Below are 18,891 nucleotides of genomic sequence, written 5' to 3'. Positions count from 1 at the left end.
CTGGAGGCATGGGAGCAAGACAGCATAGCTCCCAACTGTTCCTGATTTCGAGGGACTGTCCCTGATTTGGATCAATGTCCCTCTGTCCCTCATTTCTCCTCATTTGTCCCTCATTTTGGTTTGACCTATATAGATGTATATAAAATGCACTTTTTATCTATCAAAAAATGTTTTCCAGCACTAAACCTTTCATCTGATTTCTAAATTGCTGCATTTATAAATTCCAAAAGCCAATATAGAGGAATAGTAGTGGTAAAAAAAGCACTTGTGGATTTAACTAATCTTGTTTTTTTTTTGTACAATTCTCCTTTAAGGGGGTGTGGCCAGGGGTGTGTCCTATGCCTGCATAGTTTTGCTGATAGGTGTCCCTCATTCCCATCTCACAAATTTGGAAGGAATGCAAGAGAGAGACAGTGTGAGTAGGTCAGCACTGCTGGGGACTAATAAAGGGGGAGACTGCCACTTGTAGCCAGTTCTCCCTGTAGACAGCGGTGTTCCTAAGTCTTCATCCTTCCCCAGGAGATCTCCTGAGAGTCAGCCGGGTGGGCTAGTGAAGAGTCAGTCTGGAGGACTGGTGTGGAGAGTTAGTGAAAAGGGCAGCTCCAGCCAGGTGGGTTGGCAGTGCCTGAAGAGGTGGTGCTGAGATCAGTAGCCATAGGGGAGAAGTACAAACTGTTCAGTGTAATTTTTGCTACACCACAAGGGACTAAGAGTTCCTTCCTGTAAGGGGCCATTTCTGGATCTCACTGAGAGCATGTCAGATCAACCAGCTGTGATTCAGCTTTAGCCAGCAAGCAAGTGTGTGCAGGAGGAGAGCAAAGGAGACTGTATATAGGAAGATGTCCCTGAAGTTGTTGAAGTTTTGCTGAAATCAAGCAGGAATCTCATAACCTCCCAACCCTATCCAAGTTATTAACCCTTAATAAGTTATTAACCCTTAATAAAAAAACATTAAAAAAATTCACGGACTGTTCTCTGACTCTGGAGTGCCTGTGAAAATTCAGTATCCCTGGCTGTGTATTAGTGGGGAAACAAGTTCATCTGCGGCTCCTTAGAGGGTGCGCTACATTTACATGCAACTACCCTGTTTCCCCCAAAATACGACCTAGCGTGATTGTCGGTGATGGCTGCAATATAAGCCCTACCCCCCCCAAATAAGCCCTAGTTAAAGGTCCTTGTAGGTCTTATTTTCAGGGTAAGGCTTATTTTCAGGGAAACAGGGTAGGGCTTATTTGGGGGGTAGGGCTTATATTGCAGCCATCACTGACAATCACGCTAAGTCTTATTTTCGGGGAAACAGGGTAGTATATGTACCTGAATATATCTTGATGTTAGCTTCCTGTAATGCTCTGCGCAGGATTGTTTACAGAAGGAGGGGCCAATAATGGTCTCTGTTGATTGGCCCGGTGCTGTCACTCTAACATTGTTGAGTCGCAGGCAGGGGTGTGTCCTGGACCAGGCTGCATTTCCTAATTGCAGCGGAGGTCAATGACCTGCCTGTGCTGTTTGGCAGGGGTGCTTGCATCACAAGATTGACAGAACAGAAGTCCAAATTCTATGAAAGGGATGGAAGACCACATTTATATATTTCAGTGTGTATATTATAATACTTACTTGTAGTTCTGTTTACAAAGGTAATGTTAGACATTTCACAAATGTATTTCTGCTTTGTCGGGGACCACATTTTTATTTTTGGCTTTCCTTCAATTTATTTTTTCTTTTTTTGTTTGATTCCCATATCCCCTTTCATTAACCCAATCAGAAAGTTGTCTGTCCTATGCGGTAATGAGGACGTGTGATGTGCAGTCAGCTGTTTTATGTGTCAGAGTAATAGCATTACCTTGGAAAATCTATTCCTCCAATTTAAAGTTAAAAACTGGATACACGTTCAATTGCTCTCGGCACACATTGTAACTCTGTTTAAGAGAAGATGTCAGCAGCCAGTGTGCCCAGTTTCCTTGGGCACCATAAAGAGAACCTTTCAGTAGACCCATCTTCCCATGTGATTAACCACTTCAGTACTGGGCACTTTCACCCCTTTTCTGCCCAGGACAATTTTCAGCTTTCAGGGCTGTCGCAGTTTGAATGACAATTATGCGGTCATACAACAAGGCACCCATATGAAATTTTTATAATTTTGTTTACACAAATAGAGCTTTCTTTTGGTGGTATTTAATTACAACTGGGTTTTTTATTTTTTGCTAAATAAATGAAAAAAGACCATACATTTTGAAAAACAAAAAGCATTTTTCTTCGATTCTGTTATAAACTGTTGCAAATAAATAGTTATTCTTCATTAATTTTGGCCAAAATGTATTTTGCTACATTTCTTTGGTAAAAATAACCCAAATCAGTGTATTATATTTAGTCTGTAGGAAAGTTATAGAGTCCACAAACTATGGTATATATCTGAAAATTGATCAATCCTGATGTACTGACGAGCTATCTCAATTCTTGAAGCCCAAAAATGCCAGGACAGTGCACATATCCCCCAAATCACCCCTTTTTGGAAAATACACAGTACAAGGTATTTAGTGTTGAGTTTTTTGAAGTTGTAATTTTTTGTCATAATTTTTTGAAAAATTAAGAAATGAAACAAATAAATTAAAAAATCACTTTTTTTTTTTTCATACTGTCACCAGTGCAATACAGCGTCATCATATGGTGGTGATCAGGGACACTGACTGGTGACAGTATGTAAAAATATATTTATTTTTTTTTTCAATTTTCTTTTTACATTTTTTTTTACGATTTTTTTTAACACACTGTGACCAGAGCAATATAATTTACCATAGTGGCACAGTGGTGTAGTGGGTAGCACTTTTGCCTAGCAGTAAGAAGGGTCACTGGTTCAAATCCCAATCACGACACTACCTGCCTGGAGTTTGCATGTTCTCCCTGTGCCTGTGTGGGTTTCCTACGGGTAGTCCGGTTTCCTCCCACACTCCAGACATGCTGGTAGGTTAATTGGATCCTGTCTAAAAATTGTCCCTAGTATCTATGAATTAGGGACTTTAGAGTGTAAGCTCCTTGAGGGTAGGGACTGATGTGAATGTACAATGTATATGTAAAGCTCTGCGTAAATTGATGGCGCTATACAAGTCCCTGAAATAAATAAATATAAACAAGCATTTTACTGAATGAAACTGGTTCATTCAGTTTATTTTGCTGTGATCGGCCAGAGCTAATCACATGGTACAGATGGGCTGGGATTGGCCCTGTCTGTACCATGTGTTCACTGTGACCAATCACAGTTTGCAACACAATTGTACACAATAGATGGCATGAAAGGAAGCCATTCATTGTATACAACTGTCATGTGATCTGCTGTGATTTGTCACAGTGATCTCTTGGTACTGGCAACAAGCTGATACATGGATGAGTCATTGGCTGTGTCTAATAGACACAGCCGGTGACAGATCGCACCGCAGTGTGATCCGGGAGCATGTCATATGACGTCCACCTGGATTAGAAAGAAGAGTAAGGCCTCAATTGCAAATTGGTGAAAAGCTCATACACGTACCATCATCCCGAAATTAGATAATGGGAGAGATATAGGGGTGGAGGCGGGAAGGCAGTTGCTGCTACTGTCTATTCACGTGTGCACCCCCAGAATTGGGGATTGGGACTATCTCGGTACTAGGTAGTAACTTACAGTTGAAAAAAACGTAAAAAAATTATATAAATTTTAATAATTGAAATACAAAATTACATAATTATACAAACAATCATAAAATCAAGAATGTATACCACACTGAATACAGTAAATAACGAGTGAAACCCGCAAATTTTCTGTAGAGGGGATATACAGGACTTTTATCTCGACCTGTTTCACGGTCGGAACCGCTTCTTCAGGAGGAACAAGTCTATAAGGTAATATGGAAACCTTTAATACACGAACACATTTAAAAGTATGCAGCAAACAAGGTAATCACAAAAGTCATTACAAACCATTATACAAAGAAGGTAGAATTGAGGATTGGCTCACCCACTCAGGCAGATTCAGTGGGACAGCAGGACCCAACACAAATCCCTCTACGGCGGACACGGGGGATTTATGAACAGACTTTGGTTTAATAAGGAATAAAATAGAAAAAACTAGTAATTAAGGTGCACGCACTACCATGTGGGGGGAGTGCACACCCAGTGAGAAGGAAGGTGAACCAGGGGTGGTAGAGGTGGGGGTAGTGGGGGGGGAAGGGGGGGGAAGAGGGGGAAAGGGGGTGAAAAAGGGGGGAGAGGAAGGGAAAACAGGGGGGGAAGGGGGGACAAAGGAAAGGGGCCAAGGGAGGGAGGGGGAAAAAACAGAGGGGGGGGTGCACACGTGAATAGACAGTAGCAGCAACTGCCTTCCCACCTCCACCCCTATATCTCTCCCATTGTCCACCTGGATTGATGAAAAGCCGTCATTTTTCTATAGGCCGGGCGAGAACTGGTTAAGAGCCTATTCACACCAGAGACCAGTTCGGGAAACCTGCAATCCGTGTGCATTTCCTGCACCGTGTTCAAAACGCACTGCACTTGCGATCTGAAGCAGATGTCAATGCAGTGCTACCGTAGCGGCAGCCCAAAACGCAGGTTGCGAACACATAGTGTTTGCCTGCACCTGATTTCATGATACAGAAGTAATATTAGATCTGGCTGCAGTGCGCTTTTTAAAGTAGTACATGCACCACTATTGCTGCAGCGCGATTTGAAAACATTCCTGTGCAATTCCTGGTGTGAACCGACCTTCGTTGTGGATTTTACATATTTTTGCACATTTTTTACTTGTAAAATGCTCCCTAACATCCCTGAGACTGCTTCTGGGTGCTTCCATTTTGAATGTTACATAGTTACATAGTTAGTCAGGTTGAAAAAAAAGACACAATTCCATCTAATTTAACCATAAAAAAATAAATAAATAAAAATGTGATGTCAGCAGCCCCAGCAGACCTAGAGCAGTCACTCAAGTGATACTCTATAGTATTTTTGCTCGCTTCTCCCCTGGCAACTACATTAAAGATTATGTATGCAGGTGAGGGGAGGGTGGAGGAACTGGGCCAGCACAGAGAGTAATTAGAAGCACCCAAAAGAGGAGGGGGCTATGACATACAAGAAGGGAGGGGGCTGTACTAGGGAATTGACTTGTCAACCAGGCCATGCCCCCAAAGTGTTTCGCTCTGCCCCCTGGAGCTTAATCATGGGGAATTCCCATGATTAAGCTTCGAGCGGTGGAGTGAAATGTGTTGGGGGCGTGGCCTGGTTGGAGCCAGGCTGAGGTTGTCACTCTGACATTCTGATGCTACTGCGGGACGGGACGGATGTGCAGCTTTAGGGATCACCTCCTCTCTTTCCCTTTGGTTTCATTTAGAGTTCCCCTTGAAAGCCTAACTCTGCCTCCACCTCAGAACCCAGTCACCCCCTCTCTTGAGGGCCCTCCGACAGTATGTTTTGCTCTTCTTTCTTTTTTTTCCATACTTATCTGTTCGGAAGTCTTTAGGCTGGTCACATAATGTGCAAGGTCCTCTTTCTCTTTGCCTCTTCTCTGGTTATAGGCCTTCTCTGAACATTAAACAACGAGTTCAGGGCATTGTTGTGAAGCCCCCCTAGGAAGGGTGTCCATGTTGCCCTGCACTCACATTATGTTTTCAGTCTTCCTAGCTGAATGAGCCTGGGCATTACTCTTCCTGAGATACCAAGGGCATCCTGTGGCAGAGAAGAGGTACTGCAGGGTACAGCATTAGAGAGAAAGTGAGTATTGCAGCTAGAGCTGCGCACTTTTTTGGAATCCAGGTGGGGCGCCATTTTCAAAATAGCTTAGAATTGGTCTGTAAGGGGAAAAAAACACACTCTGGAAAAAGATGATCTTTTCAAATGGAGTATAACTCACAATAATGTGATTACAAATGGTTTGCTAGATATTTTAAGTACAGCACATTACAGTATATTCCTATAGTACAAATAACACAAGGTATAGTAGAAAGCTCCCCAAACACTAAATAGTCTTTTGTTATTCACCCAAATGATTTCCTTGTTAATATTTTAGGCGGTTTTGCCTTTTCTGGCACGTCCTGGCTTTCTATAAACATCCCCGTATAAGTTAATAGGTTTCCTATATCCTGTTCCCGTGTCGCTGGTAGAACGGGCTGTGTAATAAAAGACTGACTTCCACCCGGATCCAGTTTCTGCGCCCGTCCTTGTTGGCACCAACTACAATCTGGATGTATTGCGTTACCAGTAAAGGAGAAACATATGAAGCACAGAGATTATTCCTAGTAGAGTGAAGGGTTTTATAAGGATGGTGTTTGATAATAGGACAGAAATTGGGAGTTGTTGGAGAAGATTGCTGTTGGGCTCACGGGGACATTTGGTGGGGCGCCACCATAGCGGTAATGGTAGATGGTTCTTTTTTGATTCAGCTGACGGAAAAATAATTGTAGATGCTGGTGTAGCCGAAGAACCATAAACACCAGAGAGGAGACATAGTCCTCCATGTAACTGCTTTCACAGCTGTTCTATAAACTGCTACAACGCCCCAGTAAAAGTCTACTTGGCCAGTTTTCCTGCTTAACCATTTGACATGAAAGACACTTTTAAATCACTTTAAGTTTTAAAGACTCAATAGGGGTATTTATAATGTAATGTTTTTAGAACAATTCTATAATATTAATCTACAGTATGTCCATGCATTATAAAATATATTCAAGCCCTTCAAATAGAATGTGGTAAACCAGCTGGTATACCTCTGTGTTTGTCAGCTACTTTGCTTTTTTCAAGCTGGTATTATCAATCCATTAAAGTAAATCTAAAGTCAGGAAAGCCCAACTTTGACCCCCCTGACCCCCCCATAAATCTACTCCCTTTCCCACCTTGTGGCCACCACTGTCACCACAGTTTACACCAGTGATTCCCAAACGGTGTGCCGTGTGAGATTTGCAGGTGTGCCGTGGGAGTTTTAAAATATATTTAAAATTGATAGCGTTTTAAAACCTTGAACATACCGAAAAATCAAATAGCAAAGCAATGTCGCAAAAGTTTAAAAAGTAACATATAATAAAACGCAATCTCTGTCATTTTGTCAAATTTGAGAAACACTGGTCTACACTGAAGACTGAGGACCTCTTGTGGCAAAGAAGAGGTACTGTACAGGACAACTTCAGATTTAAGGTGAGCATGCAGATGGACCCCAAATCAGTGTATAACTTTAGCATTGCTTTAATGGGTTTCCAGGGCCAGGCTGCACTACAGATTAAAAGTGAACATGTAGGGAGGTGCAGTCTATTTTCTCCACTACAGGTGGCGCTTGTCCATAGCAGCAGTGCAGGTGGAGGAGGAAGTCCAGAGGAGCCTCATTCCTCTATGATCTCCTCAGTCATAGAGAGGCATAATCTGATTGGATGCTGGCATCACATGTGACTTTGTAGCCATCTTGGGTCAGGCATAGTCTATTTAGGGCCCTGGCTTATGGGTTTGGCACGCATTTCACGTGTGGATAGTGTAGGGATAGGTGGTCACCCATCTGTCAGGGATAATGCATAGCAATAGTAAGAGGTTCTAGATGAGTAGGGAAAGTGCAGGGACACGCTATTCTTTCTGGAAGCCTCCCGACTTGGGTACAGACCGGACAGGCTGAATTCTGCCCCTCGAGACAGACGTTGTTGGCACACCTGAGACCTACTGCACTACTCATCGCTGTACATCCTGTGAGTGCGACCGAATGGGTTATCTTCCCACCGGGCTTGTTGTGCATTACTGAAGTCCAATTTCAATACATTTCTGTTTTCTGCTAACTGGACTCTTGAGTGTTTACTGCCGCCACACCACACTGCACCTCCCTACAAACCGATAAATCTACAACTGAAGTATGTAGTGTGTGTACAGTATGTATATACTGTATATCCGTTTGGTCGTATCTGAAACTTTGCGATTCTACGTGTCATCTCTGTGGGCACCATACCTGATACACTTGAAAGTCATTCTACAAAGAACTTTCTTGGCAAATGTTTTACAAGGTAGGTCACCAGATCTTTCCTCAACCCTCCCCAATTACATGACTTGGGACTGGCATTCAGAATGTGGTAAAACATGTGAATATCCGAATTGTACCCACATAGTAGGGCCAATTTAAACAAGACCCAATTACCCTACCAGCATGTGTTTGGAGTGTGGAAGGAAATATATGTGAACACAGAGAGGACATGTAAACTCCATGCATATAGTGTCCTGGCTGAGATATGAACCAAGGGCCCTATTGCTGCACAGTATAAATGCTAACCTATAATGCAAACATTTTCTGGATGCCCAGGAATATATGGCACTCATGTAGAATTTTTAAAGTAGAACTAAACTCCGCGCATTAAAGCACATGTGCCAGTGTACCTTATAATAGTAATACTGCATGCATATTTTTGCGTGACGATTTCTCAGAAACCTTATTTTATGCACCAATTATTGCTGTCTGTCCCCACAATATGCTGAAGCACCATAGGTCTAAAGCTTGATCTTGTTCATGTGCACTGCCAGTCTCAAACTACATATCCCACGATGCATTGCTCTGGTGTTATTCAATGTGCATGCATGCCTGATATTTTTGATACCTTTTACAAAAGACAAAAGCAGAAAATAAGCATAAATGTGAGTCTTTGTGTGGGCGAGGCTGTCAGTCACCCTGCTGATATACATTCAGAGGCTGGTATTTGCTGCGTCGCAATGTTTTATTGTAGTCCCATGGGAGAGCGCGCAGGGGAGGGTAGTTGGTATAACTGTACAGGGAGACCACAGACGGTGAGCCTGGCCACCCTCCTACAGGAAGCGCTGGATTTTAGTAATAAAGTATTTTTACAGAAAACACATAACGGAAAGTCAGATACATGTACAAGTAGATTCTACAAGTATATTCATTTTTGTAGTTTGGGTTTAGCAACAATTTGAAGTTTAGTTAGGGCAATTTTTGCATTGGTCCGGCTTGGAGCAACCTAAGTATGTATGTGCCATACCTGTGCATACCTCCCAACATTTTGAGATGGGAATGAGGGACACCTACCAGCAAATGTATGTAGGCATGGGACACGCCCCCTGCCACACCCCCCTTAAAGGAGAATTAACCCAAAAACTGGTTAATTAAATCCACAAGGGCTTTTTTTTTACCACTGCTATTCCTTTATATTGGCTTTAAAAATTTACAAATGCAGCAATTTAGAATTTGGATGAAAGGTTTAGCACTGGGAAACACTTTTTGAAAGATAAAAGGTGCATTTTATATACAACTAATGGATCAGACCAAAATGAGGGACAAATGAGGGGGAAAGAGGAACAGAGGGATATTGCTCCAAATCAGGAACAGTCCCTCGAAATCAGGGACAGTTGGAAGCTATGCCTGTGTGGAAGCTGGAAACCACTATAGTAGTCACCGCTACTCCAGTGATCTCCTCCAGCTTGTGGGTCTCGTGCTGAGCTCCAACATTGTGAACACAGGAGGTCGCTCGGTCGGCATTGGCGTCATTCAAGGAAAATTTTACATTTCTCAGTGAATGCAAAGTGTTCCTTGATTGGATGAGGTGGAGAGGTGGGGCCGTGACGTCACAATCTCCATCTCATCCAATCAGAGAATGCTTTGCAACTGCTTGGCTCTTGGTTGTAGCACGGTATTTCAATACAAAACCCCACTTGAGATTTAAAAAAGAAAACAGATCCCTTTCTGTATGCCTTGAAGTTGTTTCTCCACCTCCCTCTAAAAAGTGGTCAACTATGGATTCACGCTCACCCACCCCCCCTTTCCTGCCTAGCCAGGCTGCATTCTGTAAATGGGTCTGGAATGGATTCTTTTGGGGGCTCTGTGCTGTTTTATTTTTGTGTGGGGTCCCCCATTAAAATCCGAAGCAGACTCTCATCTAGAATAAGGTTCTGGTATAGATGATGGAAATCCCCGGCTGCTTTGTTTACAATCAGAATGATTTACAATCATGAGCTGTCTGTTTACAGTCGTGAGCTGTCATTTGCCGGCAATTGAAACACTTTGCAGATGTCAGTGTTGCTGTAATAGGTTGTCTACATCGCACAGATGCACCACTTCACAGGCAGGGTCAGGGCATCCTCCAGGCATGTTATTTATTGGTGTGTTCCATTTTTAAAGTTTCATTTTAAACATTACTAAAATCATTGCCACTTTCAAACTGAATTTTTACATTTTTGTTTCATTTGGTACTTTGGTGCCACTTTGCAACCCCCCCCCCCCCCCAATACTATCTGTTTGACAATCTATTGCCTGTTAGCCTAGACAATGGCCAGACCTGGTTATTACCATTCGGCTCCTTTTGGGCTCATTCACACTAGTGGTTTGGGGGACAGTAAAACTCTGCGGTTGAGCCGTATGCTTTTGCTGACGTAGTGTCCCCTGAACACAACCCATGTAAGTTAATAGGGCAGCTCTGGAAGTGGTTGCCCTGCGCTGGTGCAGGGTTTATGGGGTTAAAGCAGGCAGTAAGGAGGTGATACAATGCCTCCTCACCACCTTTCAGACGCTCTCTGAAGATGGCTCCGAATGTAGATTGCTCTTCAGAGAGCAAAGTTAGTGTGAACAAACCCTAATTAGAATTGGGTTTCGGATCTGGCAACTGAACTATACTCATGTTCACCAAGCCCTGCTCAAACTGAACCCAGATGTGTTCAACTCAGCACTAATTGTGTCTATGACTATGCTTATTTAGTCTATCACATTAAATTCCTGTTCTAATTTTTTTTCCCTATACATATATATACTTGCCAACTGTCCCAAATTTGCCGGGACAGTCATGGTTTTCAGTAAGCTGTCCCGAGATGGCCGTGTTCGGGCTGAGTTTTGGGAATTAGAGCTGCGGGGACAGCAGCAGCCCTGTCTGCTCTCTCTTCCTGCAGCTGCAGCATCCCCCACCGCTCTGCCTCTCTTTGCACCTCTCCTGGCCCTCCCATCCACCACAATTCTCTGCCCCTGCAGAACTGATGCCCCTGTGGCTCCCCTGCTGCTGGCTTCTCCTCCTCTCCCCTCCTGCTGGATTCAGCTGCTGCAGGGGAGCCACAGGAGGATTGAGCTTAGTAATTAAAAGTCCCCACTGCTGTACTGACCCTTTTTTTCTTGTATTTGAACCTGCAATGGTACCAATCGCCCGCCGTGTGCCCCAACCTAGGGGTGGGAGATTGGTGCAGTCTTCAGGATGGAGAGCGGAGGGGGTGGGGGGTTGGGGCATGCTAAACAAGTATGAGAGATCCTGCTGCAGTGCATTACGTAATTTAAAAAAAATCTACTCTCTATACATCCTAAGGATCTGACATTTAGCAGCCATGAATATGGAAATGTTTGACCAGTGTAAGGCCAGCCAAGTCATTGCTCAATAAAAAGTCAGATGGATGACTTTGTGAAGTTCTGAAAGTTCCTTCCTAGTTTCCCTGGCTGAGTCTAGTCGGTAGGATTTCGGTTCTCTCAGCGGTGTAAGGCTTAATGTCATCCTTGCTACAGGTTGTGCTTTCTTTAGTATCAGATACCTGTAGGCGATGTTTAACATTCCAAAAGAGAATTCTAAGGTCGCTCAAAATTAGCTGCACTTTTAATTAAAGTTACGGGAACACAAGGGAAATGCTGCATAATGCAAGGCTCGAGGTTTAATGTCCGTGGCGTCTCAGGTACAAATGAACATTATCAATAATTAAAGAAGGAAATATAGTGAAGAGCTTGATGAAAACTGTTCTAGAGAAGGTTAGTAAAGTCAGTAAAAAAAGACTATATCTGATGTATATTTTAATACAGTACAAAGATGGGTAGTTACTAGCCCCACTTAACATCAGCAATGTAGAACATAAAACAAGAAACAATGGGATCTTATAGGTGCAACCTCCAAAGAAATAACACAACACATTCAAATACTCATAAAAAGTGTTTATTGACAAAAAAAAACCTCTTAAACATTTCCATTAAATATAGCACTTATAGCTGGTTGTATGCCATGCCTCGTGTGTAATACATAATATGCACAGGTATAGAATATCTCTGATTACTTGCCCAAGAATGTTTACGACTTCAACACACGTATGTAAAGTAAATATCAATAACAGCATCAATTATTAAAATTCTGTTCTGGCAAGATCACAGCTCAACGCGTTTCACAGTTAGCTTCAGCAGGAGTCCAGAGGTACTGTTGAATAAAACAAACACAATAAAGTTGCCTAGTGTGTAATATGACAGAGCTCTGCAAATCTAAGGACTGTCCGACTGGATGGACAGAAATACAATTCCTTTAGGTAGGGAGTAATTTAACCACTTCCTGCCCCTGCCGACGTTTTGCAAATGGCCTGGGGGGAAGTAGTTAAATTACTAAATTACTATAAAGATAAACTTGCTTAAAAAGACTTTCGTCTTCCGGGTGGACGTCATATGACATCCTCCCGGAACGCGCCTCGCACGCGGCCATGATCTGTCACTGGCTGTGTCCAACGGATCACAGATCTCTGCTGCTGGTACCATGTGATCACTGCAACCAATCACGTAAACAATATCATGTCATGTGTACAACTGGGTTGCTAGCTGTGATTGGTCACCGTGATCACGAGGTACAGACAGGGCCAATCACTGCCCATCTTTACCATGTGATTAGCTTTAATCACAACAATATTATCTGAATGAATCAGTTTCATTCAGTAAAAATAGTTGCGTATACCAATGAAATTCATTGGTATAAGCAATCATAATGTGTAAAAAAAAAAAAAAAGTCCGGATCACTTTTCCAGAGTGGTACAGTGTTACTATGGTAACACTCTACTGCTCTGGTCAGTGTGTTAAAAAAAAACAAATTGTAAAAAAATTAGAAAAAAAATTGAAAATTTTGGAAAAAAAAAGATTTTTTTAACATACTGTCACCAACCAGTGTCCCTGATCACTGCCACAACTTTTATATAATAACTCTGTACTGCACTAGTCACAGTATGTAATATAAAAAGAATTAATTTTTTTTTTTTAAATGTCTTCATTTTCCAAAAAAATTGTGACAAAAAATTACAACTTCAAAAAACTTGCCATGCCTCTTACTAAATACCTTGGACTAACTACTTTCTAAAAAGAGGTCATTTGGGGGATATTTGTACTGTCCTGATGTTTTTGGGTCACAAGAAATGACATAGGCCAGGTGTAGGCAACCTCGGCCCTCTCATGGGACTTGTCATTTCAAAACAGCTGGAGGGGTGAAGTTGCCTACCCCTGACATAGGCCGTCAGTACATCAGGATTGATCAATTTTCAGATATACAGTATACACCATAGTTTGTGGACTAACGTTCCTACAGACTAAATAATATACATTGATTTGGGTTATTTTCACCAAAGAAATGTAGCAGAATACATTTTGGCCTACATTTATGAAGAAAGGTTGTTTATTTGCAAAATGTTATAACAGAAACAAAGAAAAACATTTTTTTTTCTAAATTTTCAGTCTTTTTTCATTTATTTAGCAAAAAATAAAAAAATAAAATAGCTCTATTTGTGTGAAAAAAAATAATAAAAATGTCATATGGGTACAGTGTTGCATGACGGTGCAATTGTCATTCAAAGTGCGATAGCGCTGAAACCTGAAAATTGGCCTGGACATGAAGGGGGTAAAAGTGCACGTCAATCCTGTATTGAAGTGCTTAACTGTCATTATAGAATCAAAAAGATAGAAAAGTCACAGCAAAAAAAAGACCAAGGGATCTATCAAGACTGCCTCTTTTTACATTTTTTTTTATGTTTTTTTTTTCCCTCATTACTTTTTTTTTTTCATAAAAAATCATTCAAAATGTTTATAGGTTTCTGAATTTATGTCAGGTAGTAAAAAGGGCGGAGAGACTTGCATAGAACAGGGGATAACAATATGGTGTTGGTACATCTTGATATAGTGGTTTTTCACCCTAGGAACAAAAAATACTGTAGCTACTGACTTAAAAAAAAAAGGATGCTTACCTTTCCAAGAATGCAGCGCCGTCCTCACCCTAGCCAGTTCTTCACTGGTCTTTGGTTCCCAGCACTGGCATGTTAACTGTGGGCAGCCATGTGTGACTTCACAGCCGGCTGCCCACTGTGCATGCACGAGCCACGCTGCACTTTGTGAATGGTCCCATAGCTTTCTGGAGCCTGTGATGTGTCCCAGAAGGCTGTGGACAAGGAGAGGGGAAGGAGAATTCTGGTACATCTGTTGCGGTTATTCGATGGAAGCGGGAGTGGGTACCTGTCAGGTACCCAATCTCCTCCCCCCCACCCCCCAAAAAATTGTCCAAAGGTAGTGGGTGGGGGTCAGAGGACGAAAAGCAGAACGTACCCTTTTGGGTGAGGTTCTGCTTTAATGAGAAGTATGGAATGGAAAGGTAAGTAAAAGTAGGCAAAATACGGTCAGGCGAATGATGAGATAAGGGGTAAGATGGGAAGGGCTAGGAGTAGGTGCACACCCTGGGGACAGTAGTCAGAAAAAATGGGTAATCTGTAGGTCTCAAACGTTCTCAAATTTGGGCAAAAGTTTCACTGTTAATTTTTAATTGGAGAACATTCAACACATTCTAGATTTGACTTCAGCCAGTGTACGTGTGTTGGATAGTAATCCAAATGGTTTGTTTAGTGGCTGTCAGAACATAAGTCATTAGGGTAAACTGGAATTTCGTGAGGCCCTCTGCTTTCAATTTAAGAAGTTCCTCACAAGGCTTTAAGGGGATGGGAACCTGCAGTAGCAGCTTGAAAAAAGTTATTTTTTCTTTTAATTATATTTATATAAAATAATTGGCAACAAAACGTATGGAGTCTGTTAGGACCTATGGTACTGCTGAATATTGCCTTAGTCTAGTCCACATTCCTTCACACATCTTAAATCCGTATCCCATTTATTCCCCACAATAAGGTTACAGTGACAACCCCCCCAACCATCTGTAGTTTACTTGTGCTCTCATCCACAGCTGGTGAATGGAATAGAGTTCAGTCAATACAGTTGGATCTCGTCTATGTAAGAGCCTTGAATGGAGAATGAAAGCTTAATTATAGCATTGGCTGGCTATTCCACATGTTGGGTATCAGATGACAGCAGTAATGGCGTATTATCTGATAGTCCGGAGATGGCTGTGACAATGGAAATGTCGTGTACGCTCTCCTTTATCTGCTGATGCTTGAGGAATCCCCCGCACAGGTTACTGTTTCAACAAATATTAGATTTGGCTGAGGTCCGTCTTTCAAGATCTCCTCAAATCTCAGGTCCCCCGAGGAGCAGAAAGTGAGAACGCAGCTTTTTTTTAAATACATCGTTTTTATATAAAAATAGGGCTATTCATTACAGCGCTCCCTTTACACCAGCTGGAACATTACAGAGCTGACTATGGCCAGAGGTAACTGGATATTCACAGAGGCATCTAGGTGTATACGCCTGGTATAAATCTGCATCATTCAACCCTGTGGAAAAACGTGATTCCTTAAAGGGGAACCCCAGGCACAAAATCTTTCATTTAAATAGAATGCTCAAAAGCCACAATGGATCAAAATTCACACTGTGTGCACCAAATGCCTTTGTAAACCTAGATATTACCTTTTAAAAGTAGTGGTGACATCATCACTCTGCTGTACATAGCCTGTGCAGAGAGCAGAGCTGTGAGAGAGGCCCAGCAGACCCCGTCCATTACAGACTGGCTGCAGAGAACTACAGGAGGGCAGGGACAAGACTAGTCACCATGCACAAGGAGAAACTGGTCTTTATTACAGAAAGCTCCTGCACAGAGGAAAGGTTTTACACTGGATTACTGCACAGATCTGAATCACAGAGAGGAGGAGAAATCAGAGTAATGGAGAGATGAGCCCATCACCAAGCTGCTTTAACTTTCACTGTCCAGTCGCAGGCTGGGGTAGAGTCCAGTATGACTTGGGTTTAGTGAGTTAAATGATTCTGAACACTAGTCTGATCTAGTAGCAGAAAAAAAAAGTATTGTGGGGAAACCTCTGTATTGAAGGTGATTATTGCAGCAAAAGTTGGTATTATTTTACCTTTAATAGGCTTATTCATTTTTATCTTGAAATTTTTGATTGGAGATCCCCTTTAAAGAAAAAACAAATGCACATAACAGAATATTTTTAAGAATATTTTGCCCAAAAACTCTTCTTCTGGTTTGCTAACCAACCTTTGTTATCTGTAGAATGACTGCGGTGTACAATGTACAGTCCCGGCCCATTCCCGGCAACTGTAAGTTATATGATCAGGAGCTCAATGCTATTGTGAGAAATGACTGGCATGTACAGTACCTACCTAGCTGGTTACGAGTTTCTGGTGGCTGCTACTTTTTTTTACAATGAAATACAATATTGGATGGTCCTTTCAAGGACCGGCCTTACTTAGTATATTTATTATAGTAAGCTAAAAGAAAAAAAATGGTGGTATATATCTGGTATCTCTCCATCCTCTTGGCTTTTTTCATTATATTAGAAAATCCCTGTTTGCATACAACTTACCATTCCCCTTGTCCTTTCTTTTTTAGAAACTTGATGCCACGGACATTAGAGGGACAAATCACTATGGAGAAGACCCCAAGTTACTTTGTAACCCTTGAGGCACCAAAAAGGATTTACAACATGTCCAAGGACACCAAGCTCATTGTGGTGGTCAGGAATCCGGTGACCAGGGCTATCTCTGATTACACACAGACTCTTTCTAAAACTCCATCACTTCCGTCCTTCCAAGCTCTGGCCTTTAAAAACACCAGCACGGGCACCATTGACACTTCCTGGAGTGCCATAAGAATTGGCATCTATGCTAAGCACTTAGAGAACTGGCTCCAGTACTTCCCTCTCTCCAAATTCCTTTTTGTCAGTGGAGAGAGACTGGTCAGTGACCCAGCTGGAGAGATGGAAAGGGTTCAAGACTTTCTGGGGTTAAAGAGGGTGATAACAGACAAACATTTCTACTTTAACAAAACCAAGGGCTTTCCATGTCTGAAAAAACCAGAGGGAAGCGGCAAGCCACGGTGTCTAGGGAAATCCAAGGGACGGCCACATCCGGATATAGACCAGAGACTCTTGCTACGTCTCCAGGACTTCTATAGACCGTACAATATGAAGTTCTACCAAATGACTGGCCACGACTTTGGCTGGGACTAATATCTTCCGAAAACAGTTTATAGGACCCATATCTTTTGTATGCCAGTATAAATGGAACTTATTTCCTTGTTAAAATTGAATGTACAAATTTTGTTTCCAATATGTACAGGAAAATTCCTTTAATACAGCCTTCATGAGACCAGGCAGATGTTTGATTCTTGGACTGCTATGGAAAGGTCATCTAAAACTTTTTTTATTTTGGATAGAGTGGGGAAGGTTTGGAAAACCTGTTGGGTTTTTATTTCTGTCTTTGTCTCAATTTGGGAGATTTTTGCTTCTCTTCCTGTAGTGAAGATAACACAGGAGGTGAAGAGAATCTCCACAAATTAATGACATTCTAAACCTTCCCAACTCTACTAAAAAGTGCTTTGAGTGTTTCCAGTATCCCATTTAAAAAAATATTCCCTTCAGTTTTCTGTCTCTATGACTACACAGGAAGTGAGGGGAACTCTTCCCAATGGGGACATAGGCAGCACGAGAAATGAGTAAATTTTTCCTGAGATGTTTGGGACTGTATCTATTGGGAATGTTTTTGTTGACTGCCAATTTATTACGATTACCAAATTGTTAGCTTTGGGATTAAAGGAATTTTACTGTGCCTGAGATAAATATGTCACGTCGCATATTAAATCTTATGCACAAAAATGCCTTCAAGCAGTGTTCCTCCCTTTTTGATCTTCAGATAATCCCAACAATGTACGTTTTAGGAAATTCAGCAAGAACAACTGGCATAAATACTAATACAGCAAAATAGATTAAAGTGGGCAAATAAATGTGATTATCAAAGCATGACCCATAGGGGCATCAAGCTTGCCACAGCGACTCCCTCTTCATCAGGTAAAAAAGTGTCCATTAGGCAAATGAACAGTATAAGGATAAAAGTAGATGGATGTTTAAAGAGGAAGTAAACCCTGGTGGGTTTTACTTCCTCTTTTTTCCCCTGCAAAGTAAAAGCATAATGGGCTAGTATGCATCGCATTGCCCATGTTGTCCCCGCTGGTGGCCGCATCCATCTTCTCCCCTCTTCCTTCCGGGGCTGCGGATTCCGGCTCTGTAACTGGCCGGAGTCGCGCGTGGGAGCTGTCAGTTACGGCACTTGCTAGTGAAGAAACGGCACGGAGGGCCGTTTCTTCACATCGCATGCACCGATGAATTCGGCGCAAGGGTACATAGTAAATATCTCTTAAACCGTGCAGGTTTAGGAGATATTTACAGTACCTACAGGTAAGCCTTATTATAGACTTACCTGTAGGTACAAGTGGTGTAACTAGGTTTACAACCAATTTAAGATCATGGCAAAGCCTCACTTATATTAAACTTTGCTCAATAAACCTGAAGTTGACCTCACCTTCTGCTTGAACCCTACAAGCAGAAGACCTGCTGTTTGTTGAGCACAATGCAAAGCATCTGAATAGGATGTGTTCCTAGTGTATGGCGGGTCCATTGGGGGGTTATTGAGCCCTTAAAGCAGCATGTACAGAAACTCCAGCTTGGGTGCCAACTACATTTACCAAAACCATATAATATGAGGTCAAACCTAAACACTTTCAATGCTTATGCAATCAGGAAGGCACTTGCACTACATAGTTGAAGGTAAATCTGAAGGAAATTAAATAAGAGAATTGAATAATGTATGGCCAGCTTTAAACAGTCGTCTACACACACCCTGACACAAGTATGAATATTAAGAAGTGGAGATGTGGAGCGCTGGACCCGGAGAGTATTACAGACTGATATGACAGCTCTTTTGGAGCAGCTCCCAAGTGCATGATGAGCCCCGAAACAACCCTT

At 42.1% G+C, this 18,891-nt stretch overlaps 1 protein-coding gene across 1 annotated transcript in view; it reads left to right on the top strand.

Annotated features, from left to right (window-relative positions):
- The window catches only part of HS3ST6 (heparan sulfate-glucosamine 3-sulfotransferase 6), a 111,152-nt gene extending 93,407 nt beyond the window's left edge, over positions 1-17,745 (top strand). The window contains exon 2 of the mRNA XM_073636449.1: positions 16,482-17,745. Coding sequence (XP_073492550.1) covers positions 16,482-17,100 — 619 coding nt within the window. The 3' untranslated portion in view covers positions 17,101-17,745. The remainder of the gene's footprint in view (positions 1-16,481) is intronic.
- The last annotated feature ends 1,146 nt before the right edge of the window (positions 17,746-18,891 follow it).

Source organism: Aquarana catesbeiana, linkage group LG06 (genome assembly GCF_042186555.1).
Source record: "Aquarana catesbeiana isolate 2022-GZ linkage group LG06, ASM4218655v1, whole genome shotgun sequence".
Lineage (NCBI taxonomy): Eukaryota > Metazoa > Chordata > Amphibia > Anura > Ranidae > Aquarana > Aquarana catesbeiana.
The sequence above is the reverse complement of the archived record's forward strand: the minus strand, read 5'-3'. Positions and strand labels throughout refer to the sequence as shown.